Source organism: Chaetodon trifascialis, chromosome 6, assembly GCF_039877785.1.
Source record: "Chaetodon trifascialis isolate fChaTrf1 chromosome 6, fChaTrf1.hap1, whole genome shotgun sequence".
NCBI classification, from domain to species: Eukaryota; Metazoa; Chordata; class Actinopteri; order Chaetodontiformes; family Chaetodontidae; genus Chaetodon; species Chaetodon trifascialis.
Window position 1 is genome coordinate 22,656,120 of NC_092061.1, and position 12,629 is coordinate 22,668,748.

Sequence of the window (12,629 nt, forward strand, 5' to 3'; positions counted from 1 at the left end):
GGTCAATGCAGCTGTCTATCAGGAAGTTTTGGAGCACTTCATGCCTCCTGCTGCTGACCAACTTTATGAAGATGCAGATTTCATTTTTCAACAGGACTTGGCACCTGCTCACAGTGCCAAAGCTACCAGTACCTGGTTTAAGGACCATGGTATCCCTGTTCTTGATTGGCCAGCAAACTCCCCTGACCTTAACCCCATAGAAAAACTATGGGGTATTGTGAAGAGGAAGATGCGAGATGCCAGACTCAACAACGCAGAAGAGCTGAAGGCCACCATCAAAGCAACCTGGGCTCTCATAACACCTGAGCAGTGCCACAGTCTGATCAACTCCATGCCACGCCGCATTGCTGCAGTAATTCAGGCAAAAGGAGCCCCAACTAAGTATTGCGTGCTGTACATGCTCATACTTTTCATGTTTATACTTTTCAGTTGGACAACATTTTTAGAAATCCTTTTTTTGTATCAGTCTTGTGATATTCTAGTTTTCTGAGATACTGAAATTTGGATTTTCATTAGTTGTTAGTTTAAAATCATCAAAATTAAAGAACTAAACATTTGAAATATATCAGTCTGTGTGTAATGAATGAATATAATATACAAGTTTCACTTTTTGAATGGAATTACTGAAATAAATCAACTTTTCCATGATATTCTAATTTTATGACCAGCACCTGTATGCAGTGCTAGAGATGCTCGGCTATAAGATTAACAGCATGCAGAGCCACAAGGAGCCACAAGGATAAGGAGTCCAAGATCAAGGCAACATGGAGAGAAGTTAGTTAACTTCCAGTGGGGAAGAAAGGGACTCCCAGGAAATACCACCAGCTGTCCTTACCAGAGGCATCAGAGACTCACCACTGCTGTTCACACAGGCACAGGCCTGAACCCCCTAGCCAGATCATCAAGAAGAGTGGCTAGGGAGGCGTAGCGACCATCAGCCACCTCCTCTACATGGATGACATCAAGATGTATGCCAGGAATGAGCAAGACATCAGCTCCCTGATCCACATCTCCAGGATCTACAGAAATGACATTGGGATGTCATTCAGACTGGATAAATGTGGGCGGATGGTATCAAAGAGAGGGAAGATGATCAGAACCTAGCAGAAGGCATTGCAGATATAACAAACAACAAGAGAATGTTAATGAGAGAGCCAGATCACTTATTTTCCTGTTTCCAGTTTTTATGCTAAGCTGTTGGCTTGAACTTCTCATCTAACTCTTGGAAAGAAAATAATGGGAAATACATTTATTACCCAAGAACACAAAATGATCACAAAACAGCATAAATCAACACTGTCGTCTCACCCAACAGCTCCTTTCTCTTTTCTCCTTGAACACTATTTGCTAGTGTGGAGTTTCTCAGCCCATCATATGCTTATGCAATATGGTTTTGTGAGTTAGGCCTACTCCAGTTATAAAACCCCGAACATCAGCAGGCAACTGGATATCCTGCTGCGAAATGTGGCAGGGATAACAGCTGCCGCTGATTTCTCTGGGCTCGCTCGATCATGTCCAATGGCATAGAAGCTTTCAGGGGACTGTCACAGAGCAGAGAAGAGCCATTATACACTCTCTCCACCACTCTTATCAGATGGGAAAAAAGCAGAGACCATCAGACCAGCGCTGAGAGCTGCTGTACTGACAGACCATGGCCTGACAAAAGTGAATCTATCTGTGCCTGAGCTCTCCTCTCAATGGGAAGTCTTCGACATCTCCAGCCAGCTGTGCTGCGGGGGAGAGCTTCTTCCATCATGTTTATCGACTGAGAGCTGTCCTCTAATTGAAAAAAGCTGGAATGGAGACTTTCACTTTGATTCCCTTTTCATGAATAACTCATCAATAGCTTTATGAATAACTAATCAATGACTCTGAGTCAAAGATCAGACATATATCCTTGTGGAACTTTGTTGGAGGAAACACCCCAGACTTTGCCTCATTAAAGACTGAATTGTAAATATCACCTTATCATCTGTCCACGCGACACAGCAAGATATCTGCACTTATTGGCATCACTTATACAGCAAACACCCATCTTTCTTAAAAATACACCAGCCCACTTGCCTCTGTGGGGAAATCCCAAACCACAACGAGGCTTTGGGGCTTAGATGAGATGAATGGGCTTGGAGTGACCTTGTGCTAAATACTACTGCGGCATCATAAACACTGGTGAGTCAGATGCCTATTTGCATGTGCAGAAACAGAGAAGGAACAAGCCTAACAGTGGTGCCTAATGTTTAAGAAAGTGAACTGTTACTGGGGAGTAAATACTTCACCCAACAACCCCCACTCATTACACGGACTGCACACACACGTAGGCTGAATTGATTAGTATTATGAGAATAGTTACACTGAGTATTTCCCTGGTGTGATTGCGTGTCATGAATGTTAAGCAGAGTTACTGTTACGAAAGGAGTGTGTCCCACAAATCCCTTCCAACCCGTCGTGCATAAATAAAGGACAGCGAAAGGTGTTGTTCTTCAATAAGGTATAACTTTGACTATTTATGAATGGTTAATAGGTGGCTCATAAGCCATTCATAAAGACAATTCTCGATTAGAATCTATTAAATGTTCATTTTTACGTTCATATCCATGTAACTTAGCTGTCTGTTAAAGTTCAACAGTGCAGTGGCAGTAAAAGCATAGGCAAAGGAAGTGGCGGGCTGTAACCCCCCCAGTGGTAGCTGCATTTTGGAGGTAGTTGGTCACAAACCAAAGTATTGGGCAAACTGATATTTTAACCTGATGGTAGCACATGATGAAATGTCAGAAGATCACCAAAGTTATAATTGATCCTCTGGGTACTGTACCTTGAATATCTGTCACAGATTCATAGAAATCCAACCAATAATCATCAAGACATTTCACACAAACCCAAAAAATAACAACTGCATGGTTTCGCTACAGAAAAGTCAAATGACCACCAAAGCCAGTAGGATTCATCCTCTGGGTACAATGAATGCATGTGCAAAGTTTCACAGCAATCCATCCAGAGGTTAAAGAGATGCTGAACAGGGCCACAGCAGTCAGACCTGGATGTGGTCGAGACTGGGAAAATACCTGACCCAGCAGTGGTCAGGTGCTCATGCGCAGTGCAATCTGAGCTTCGACAGCAGCCAGTAAACCTGGATGAGCCATAATCATTAACATATAGCTGCTGTCACATGAAAACCCTGTAAATCCTGTGAGGTTTTTTCTAATCATATGATGTGATTTTGCATAGTCCTGTTGAGCAGCTAATTCAGATTTCATGGCCTTAGAGCACTTGGCCTGACAACCATTAAAAGCTAAGAGTGCAATTTAAAAATTGTCTGGCTGTCAGCGAGTCCTGAAAGGTGGACTTATTAGAGATGCAAGGCTTTTGTTAGATACAAGCAGTATAGCTGGAGCAAACAGCAACACGGTGGAAAGAGTAGAAGTTTGATTATGGCCGACAACGACACTATTACTGCATGCCTAAAGGCTACAGGATCTGACTGCAACATCTGCACAACAGTTTACGATGACTGAGACACCTGACATTAATGAAATTATCAGTGGGGTAAATATGCCAATACAGAAAATTCACTTGAGTAATTATTAGATCTGGAATAATATCCACAAAGAACGAAATATTCACATTTTGGGAATGATGAGATTTATTACATTTAATACACTTGAACAGGACAAAAACAAACAGGTTGAACTCCGTGCAGAAATAAATGAGGTAACATTTTGCTGGTTGAAAAAGGATAAAGATTTTCTTTTGTGTCATTTAATATATATTCTTTACAGTACATGGCTAACATATCATTTTCCACACATACGCACAGCTGACAGACGAATGAACAAGAACACTTGAACACTTTGTATCCACAGATTTAGTCTCCTGCAACATAACTGATTAACCTGATGAGTGATATTGCATTGAGGGAAAGCATTTACACAGGTGTTATCGTTCTCCAAGAAAGGGAGCCTGCATTGACACAACTGTTTGTTTATATGCCAGCATTTTGACCTTTTGCTGTCACCTGAGGTACTCTAATGAAGAGCAACAAAGAATAAGCCAACGAGGGAGAAATAATCCAGTTATCAGGGTTCTCTGTTTCATCATCTTATCATAATGCTGTATAAGTGCTCGACATGACAGCAGTCCATATCTCAGTAGCAGGACAGTGAAGCTACAGTGCCACCACGTGGTCATGGCTGCATGACAGATGTGCCCTTACTCGCTGAGACTGCGTGGGAGACAGGTCTGCACAAGAGCCACGAACAGATCTGTGAACACATGCTGTGGCCATGTGGCAAATAATGATGCTTTTTATACAGACGGAAGCTAGGAAAAAAAAACATGCCGCAACCACTTGAGACTGACAGCTAATTGAAAGTGAATTTTAAAGCCACGCTCTCCTTAAAGTGAGAATAAAAGCAGACTGACACTGAAAACCCTGGTGTGTGTTGCAGTGACAGATGCTGCTGTCAGTCACCGATTGATGCGCAGAACGTAACATGAAAAGTTCATTACAAAAGTGTTCAAAGCAAAACAAAGGAGACTCGTTAATGACAGTAATGACAAAATAAATATGACACTAAAAAGCTCTTCGTGAAAGATTTCACAGAGAAACAGTTATGGTGGTTTTGGGTAAAAAAAAAATATGTACACTAAAGACCATTCAACTAATTTCGCCTGCGTTAAAAGTCCTGGCCTCAACTCTAACCCTATTTCCAAACATGCACACATACACACAGTGTAATGTGACTTGGGGGCACCGGGATTATCTGAATCACTTCTACCAAAGTGCTCAGATGATATCACTTTAAAGTCTTTGATATTCAAACATGTGGTTGCCCAAAAAAGAAAGATGATAGTGATGGTTGGTTTAAGGATTACTCTGGTCTGGACTGCAGACTCTGAATGAGTCATGAATGATGAGTCATCGTGCTTCCTCCCCTCCGGTGTTGATCAGGTGGAAGTCAGAGGTTGGTATATGAGACTTTACAGTGGTGTCGTAGAGTAGTTTGTAGTATTACTAGCAGTAACTTTGGACAGATTCCTAAAGTTTATGACAAAGGTTTTCTCCTCTTCCAGACTACTTGATGTCCCTGGACTAAATCTCGGCGACAGCTGTTCACTGGCTTCTAGGCGACATTAGATTTCTGAATGTATTTTAACTGTACACATGCAGCAGGGTTGAGCTGGAAATGAGCATGCTCAGAACAACCGCTGCCTGGATAGATAAACTTTAAGAACATGGCTGCTTGCTGGTTTGTCCAACTGCACCTCTGACATGTTGGAGGAGCCTCCGCTCGGCGACTTGGGACACACCGTGGACGCTGTGCAGAAGTATTTCCTACCAGCGTTGCTGTGTTGGTGGTTAGTCCAGGGGAACCTCCACCACACTGGGTAACCTGAAGGCTGTGGCCTGCTTGGATTCCTTCATCTTGTCCAGGCCGAAGAGGAGGTCCAGCTGGGTGACTGGCCGCAACCTCTCCTCATCCACAGGTCTGGGACAAAAGACGTCACAGGTGAGACACAGAGGACCACAATTCCATACTGCATACCAACTGTACACAGCATGTTCTTCATAATGATCTTTGCAGTATACTGTCTTTCAGTATTTTATAAGAAACTCAATATAATGAGTTTGTGTATGTTTTACACTAACAGGAAATGGCACTCTTGGACATATTATGGCAACTCCCACCCTGGGATTCATTATCCAATAGATTTCAAATCCTGTTCAAGCAATTATCCAATGACAATTGTACACAAGGTCCAGGTCGACTACATGCGTGTTTGCTTTGTGTCTTTGTCCATTTGGTCCGTGATGAAGACACTTTAACTGTATGCACAATCGAAGGCTGCACATCACTTTTTTCCCTTGTGAGGGAATGATACTCAAGCTCAATTAAACATGAGAATGCCAATTACACGTCACAGAGAGACTGTAAAATGCTTTTCTAAAAATGTAGCATGTATCTTTTGTTTTCTGAGGTGTTCCTGGAGCTGTTTCACCTCCACCCAGTGTTTCATTTTTTTTCACCTGTGAGCAGCTCCTCCATTTCCTGCATTGGCAGTGTGGGAGAACATCTACAACCCACTCAAAAATCAAGAGTTTTGTAGTGTGTATACTGATGGTTTTGAGTAAAACCAATTTTGTCACTTTTCAAGTACGAACGCACTACATACTCAAAACAAGCTGAGAATTTGCATGCATTGTGGATTTGGCGCACAACTACTGTCTTCTGGTCGTTCCTATAATATCTTTCATTTGATATCTGACACACGTTCTTATTTGCTGTATGTGTCGTCAGTTTTATTCAGTTTATTTTCATAAGTGCTGCACTGATCACAGAGAACTGTGGCAAGGCTGTGTGTCTGCAGTGAGCTTTGAGACATATTTCCTGCTTCCTTATATGAAGCAACATGCTGATGCCTGGTATTATAACTGCAGAGAGCTCAGCTATGAGTTCAGTGTGTAGAGAGCTGAAAAGCAAAAGTTCAACATATTTCTTCTTTTAGCAATAATGCCTTCTTCCAAGAGGGGTTACAATAGTTGCTTAGCAACAGCTGAAGCATGGGTTAAACAGATCAGATATTTAGCCGTTTATAAGATATAAGAAATCCGCCAGATCAACCTCTAATGCTGTCCTATTTAACAACATAGAGTACTTTGTGAAAGAACACAGCACTACAATAGCTGTGTGTGTGAGGAATTACTATTATTCTAAATGTCCCATGGTGACAAGGCTTCTTTGTAAAGAAGGCTGAAGAGAAGGTTTGAGTGTGGGATTATTCAGACAAATATAAAGTTACAGAGAACCATTTACATCACTCAAAATAATATTGCTTTCGGCTGTCACGGCCCCACACTGGTCTAACTTCAAACTGTTCAGGCAGGTGCTGTCGATAAACAAAGAGCTGCTCGGCGAACACAAGGGCTATGGCATCTTGTGGGTGTCTGAATATGAGTCATACTTTTCCTCCTCCTGGCAGTCCTGCAGCTGCTGAGCGATCTGCCTCATCTGCTCCTTGCGGACGTAGTCCCGCACTCGGTACATGGCAGCGTCACGGCAAAGCTCCCGGAGGTCACTGCCAGAATAACCCTCCGTCTTCTCAGCAATCTCCTTCAGATTAATGGCGTTGCTCAGCTGAGCAGAAAAGCAGGACAGCAATATGAGACCATCGCGTAGAATCAATGTGTTAGCGAGTCTTTGGCTGCGTTTATTTTAATGTGATTTGACAGTGAAAACAAGTGTGAAATGGTCTCTGAGAATAACAAAAGAAAGCGCTGAATGGAATGATTTCCTCCACAGCTGACAGGAATGAAAAGAAATCACATCTCACATTTTCTCCTGCTAAAATCAGCCTCAGGATGTCCTGTCGTTGTCTTGTGTTCTGCAAAGACAGAATGACAGAGGTTTTTTACTTGAAAAGTAAAGCCTATTAATGTACTTCCAATGAATCAAACGAAGCCATGGCCATCAATTGGCAGCTAATCACCAGTTTTTAGACTTTCTAATCATCAGACACTGTCTCAGAACCAACTGCCTGAGTAACATGAGTAAATACATTCAGTGATTTGAAAGTGTCTGATTCTTGTTCTCTTTTACTGCTTTCTCATCAACATTTATTTCTGACATAAGGGACTGTTTATTGTACTAGTTTAAAGATAGAGCCGCCGCTGTTTGTGGTTTGGCCAAGAGCCAAAAGACAATCTGAGACACAGTTCAGTGGGCTGAAGCTGTGCTCTTTTACTTTATGTGTCGTTGAAAGCACACAGTGAAACACCATTTCAATCACTGAACAGAGATTAGCTGATGATGTCATAAAAGAGGCTTATTTGACTGTTCTTAATGGTGTATGTGTGTGAGTCTTACTGGCAGGCCAACATGAAAAGTGGTAGGCATCCTGCGCAGAATTGCTTGATCCACATCCTGCGGCCTGTTTGTGGCTCCCATCACCATCACCTGTAACCATAGGAATCATTTGAATACACTATGCTGACAAAACTACCAAGAGCATTTACTCTGCCACCTGTGCGACAGGTGCGATATCCTGCATGTCAGAAAAGGAGCTTCTTTTCAAAGACAGTCCTGAAGATCCCGCAGAGGAATGATCTAGTCCAGTGGGAACATTACTAGATGAGAAAGAGTTCTGGCTGTGTTACCTGGGTGGTTGAGGAAGTATCCAGGCCGTCCCACAGGCTCATGAACTGGGCTTTCATCATGGCTGTGGCCTCGTGGTCCAGACTGGAGCGGGTCCTCAGAAATGAGTCTAATGCACAGGAGATAACGAGCAAAAGCAAGGAGAATTTACACAAAATTCATCTGCAGAACAGACTGAGAACGACAGGTTGAAATCGGTTTGGGCAATTTCATGGGGATGAAGTAGGATTAGAGCAATTTGCTTGTATATTAGCCTGATATTGCCCCTTAATAAAGAATGGATTTAAGTCTGTGACGTTATTGTACACCAGAGAGAGAGTTGTTTTAGACTTTGTGGTGGGGGGGCTGCTGCTCCAACTGCTGCTGCAGTTGGAGCAGCAGCAGTGACTGAGACGCAGCGCCTGGTTGCTGCAATCTGCAAAACTTGCTCTCTTTCCAGGAGTCATAAATCTGAACACATGGATATGACACACACTTGCCAAGGATATAATTATCTCTGATGTCCACTGCAAATAAAGATCCACAAATATGTTTAGAAATCATAGAAAAAAGTTCTTTCAACTTTCATGAGCACGTTGCAAACAGACGTTGCTAATAGCAGATTTGACAAATTTCAATTGTGCCAATTTGCAAAATATAAATAATATCTGCTTTTTAAAATAGTTTCTGCTGGAAAGAGTAAAGAGGAAGAGAAATCACATCTAACAGTGTCATAAACGAACATTCTCAGTAAGAACTCCTGACGTGTCCTCACCAATCTCATCAATGAAGACGATGCAGGGCTGGATTTTGACAGCCAATGAGAAGACAGCAGCAGTCAGCTTCTGCGATTCGCCGTACCACATGTCTGTCAGCGTGGAGGCCTGGAGGTTGATGAACTTGCAGCCCGAGGCTTTGGCTGTTGCCTTGGCGATCATGGTCTTCCCACATCCCGGAGGTCCAAACAATAAAACACCTGCAAGACCAAAATATGAAGTTTCTTCAAAGCACTCAAGTTCTTGACTTGCACATGTTATTCAAACGGGAACTTGAATACTTATATAGTATGTCTGTAAAATATGGTTGTTTGAATAAAACAACACAATGCTGTTTTTACACATTTCCCAGTTTACAGAATTCATTTAACTCATATCAACTACACTGGCCACTGTGGAGACTTTTTTTCCTTACTTGGTCTTCTCTACCACATGTACAAATGGAGAATTTGGCCCAATTTACTGTATACCTTTGAAAAGTTACATGGTATAAACAAAGACTTGAGACTCAGAGTGCTACTGGGTTCCCAAAGCAACTAATTTTGGAGGTTGACTCATCCTGAAGCTCTGTGTAAAGCTTTGTGCCAAACAGTAAAAACTCTCAACAGAAAATAAAGTATTCCTCCAAGCGATCAACTGCTGCTCGGCTGCCAAGTGCACAAATCTTGACAGATGCTTTGTGGCAGACAGCTCGAGATGGAGGCACAATGCACTGGGTGGCTTTCTAACAATAATGCGGAAGAGGATAATATGGCTAAAACTGATGAAGTTCATAATTACTTCTGGTATCTGCAGTTTGTCCAAGTCATGAATCTTAAAACCTGCGTTGATGTTGGCAAGCTTCTGATGTACTTCAACTCAATCTGTTAGAATTCATGATAGAAGTACTTGCCGGGAATTGTAACAGTGTAAGACCTCAATCCAACCAATATATATGTTTCACTGAAAACCAGACTGAATGCAGTAAATCCCTGAGATTAGCAAGAAATGAAGAAGATGCAGTACAGACCAGTCAGATAACCAGTTAAGGAACCAAGAGCATGCTGACAGTATTGGCAGATGATATATGTTGTTTATCTATTTCTCGTAATGTAAAATTTTCCTTTCGCCTAGTGACATAAAACTTTCTCTTCTCTAAAATTAAGGGAACGTGTAAAAAGAGCTACAATTCCTGCGCAGTTCATCTAATGTGCATGGAAACACTGTAAAAGTAAAATTGAAAGAAGCACTGAAGATGAAATATTGGCAGACATCAACGTGTAGTTTCCAATCCTTAAGTACATCACTCACAACCACCATAAAACATTCATCTTATTTTGTTCTATGTTAGCATTCACTTTAAAAATGAGGTGTCAAATTAAAGTGTTGTCGTTCTGTTCGGGTGGCATGCTGTGGTACCTTTGGGAGGCTGAAAGAGTTTGGATCCAGCTAAAAGATGTCTTTTCTGAAAGGGCAGGATGACTGTGTCTTGCAGCTCATTTATAACCTCATCCAACCCTGCGATGTCTCTCCAGGACACCTGCAACAATGTAGAGCGGTGTGAAAATGTCTGTCAGGGAAAGTGTGATTTAACATAAAAGCAAACAAACAAAAAAAGGGTTGAAACGGATAATTTCCACATCATGGGCTGACCGCTGTTACCTTCATAGTTTGTGGATCAACTAGGTGAGATGCAATGTTCATCTCATACTCTGTTAGTTTGACCCCCTCCACACCGATCCTCTTCATCAGCTGTTCTGCCTGGAGGGATAAGACACACCTCAGCTGAAGACACAAGAGGGTAACAGTGGGCAAAATGCAGCTTGTTTTTATGTTCTCTATACCCTTTTCTTGGCTTGGCTTTTCTGTTTGGCGGTAGGGTCCATAGCCTCTACAACCCACTTGATGCTATAATAAGTCGCTGCACCGAAGATGGTCAGCCTCAGCAACATGCCCACCACTTCATTCCTGGACAAGGGTCGCATCAGGGCCTCTCTGGGGAGATCTTTAAACAGCATCTCTGCTGGCTGATGTCAGTCCATTGGCTGGATAAAGATGGAGAGAAACAGAGGATTAAGACTGTTCCTCTACTACTAAGAAAATGGTGGTACAGTTAATAATGTGTGCAGTTACACGCAGGACAACAAAGGCAGAAACAGACATTATGTGTGAATTTAATTTTGGCTGGAGGAAGCATCGTTTCATTCTGTGACATGAACTAAGATCCTAAATTTAACAAATCACACTAGTTCATGTAGTTTTCCTGCATTACAATGGTTATATTGTGTGTAAATAACATCTTGCTCCCACCTATTGTCCTGGCTGACCAGCAAAATACACCGTGAATGGCAGTGAGCAGAGTAAAGCTGACGTTTAATGAACATAACTCATTGCTGGTTGGTTAAGACCAATGCCGAACTGAAGAGCGGCTCGGGGTGAGTGGCCACAGATTGTATAGATCGATGTTTCTGACGTGTGAACCTTAATATATGTGCAGCAGAGCATTACTTTTTCAAATGAACGAAGGTTAGGCGCACAGTAACAGTTCCCCAACTCAAAAGCTAACCCGAATGTCCCTTGTTTATAATATTTGCTAATAACCCTATTTGAGCATGTTATTTACATACCAACACAACGTCGATATTGTAAGATAACAATTACACCCATGGCTCAATACCAAGGATTAAACAAGCTAGCATCTCCAGACAGGTTCAAGCTAACACAGCTGCAACAAGCAAGCACCAACCGTCACTTTAGCACTGTGAAATTTTAATATAAGCCTAAAGAATAAGTAAACTATTTTACACATACTCTGTGTGCTGGTACACTTAAATATGACATCCCTCGTAAGATAAAAGACAAAAATGTCCAACTTACTAAAAACGGGACCCAATAGAAACGAAACGAAAAATGGCAAAACACAGTTAGCATTGTGCGCTGCTCAACATGAGTCGGGTAGAAACAAACGCCTTGGTTCCGGCACCCTCTTCCTTCCACCTGGTGAGTGAGCAGATATGTTTCATACAGTCAGCCACTGGATGGCAGAGCCTACACACAGATAATACACATATCAGCACCATGGACAGCATCTTCACTACAGCAGGTACATCATAGAAAAATAAACTGAAACAAAATTTAAGAAAGAAATCTATAAAGAAATGTTAGAACAGTGGAAAATGTAGTCAACACAGGCTACCAACCATTTTTTGATTTACTGCTAATTCAATGTCCATGAGGGACTAAGGGAAAACTTTCATGCAAAGTGATGAGTGGACTTTTGGGGTTTGTTGAAAATATCAAATGCTGTAACGATCATTTATTTGGCTTGTTATTTAACTGTAAAGGGATAGATGGTTTGATTAAGCAAAACTGTCATTCTAAATGTCAGTGTTGAGTTTTGGAGGAATACATTTGTTTGACTTAAAAAGACGAATATGTGTGTGCAGCTTATCATATTTCATACAGATCTAATGTAAAATCATTTCTCAAAATATTTTCATATTCATACAAGTTATGGCCAAAAGCTTTTTTTTGAATTTATGAAAACTTTGCCTATCATGCCACAAAATGTGAGGCCCTATGCTATCTTTTGAAGCAGAATATCTTGCTGTGGATGGCTGTGGATCTGGATTTGACTGTGATTAGACACCATATACCAAGCATGTCCTGGGGACGGCTACATGTGCATGTAGCCTACCCCAGTCTGGTAAATGGTTCGACTGTGAAGTCCTAATCTGTGTTTGGT

At 41.7% G+C, this 12,629-nt stretch overlaps 1 protein-coding gene across 1 annotated transcript; it reads right to left on the reverse strand.

The window, feature by feature from the left end:
• Positions 1-3,618: 3,618 nt before the first annotated feature.
• atad1a (ATPase family AAA domain containing 1a) lies at positions 3,619-11,832 on the reverse strand. Its single transcript, XM_070965271.1, has 10 exons — positions 11,762-11,832; positions 10,729-10,929; positions 10,547-10,645; positions 10,304-10,424; positions 8,905-9,105; positions 8,153-8,259; positions 7,863-7,952; positions 7,330-7,380; positions 6,961-7,133; positions 3,619-5,486 (listed from the first exon to the last, which is right to left on the reverse strand). Exons 2-10 carry the CDS (start codon positions 10,900-10,902, stop codon positions 5,357-5,359), a joined length of 1,146 nt encoding a protein of 381 aa, XP_070821372.1. The 5' UTR covers positions 10,903-10,929; positions 11,762-11,832; the 3' UTR covers positions 3,619-5,356.
• Between the last annotated feature and the right edge of the window lie 797 nt (positions 11,833-12,629).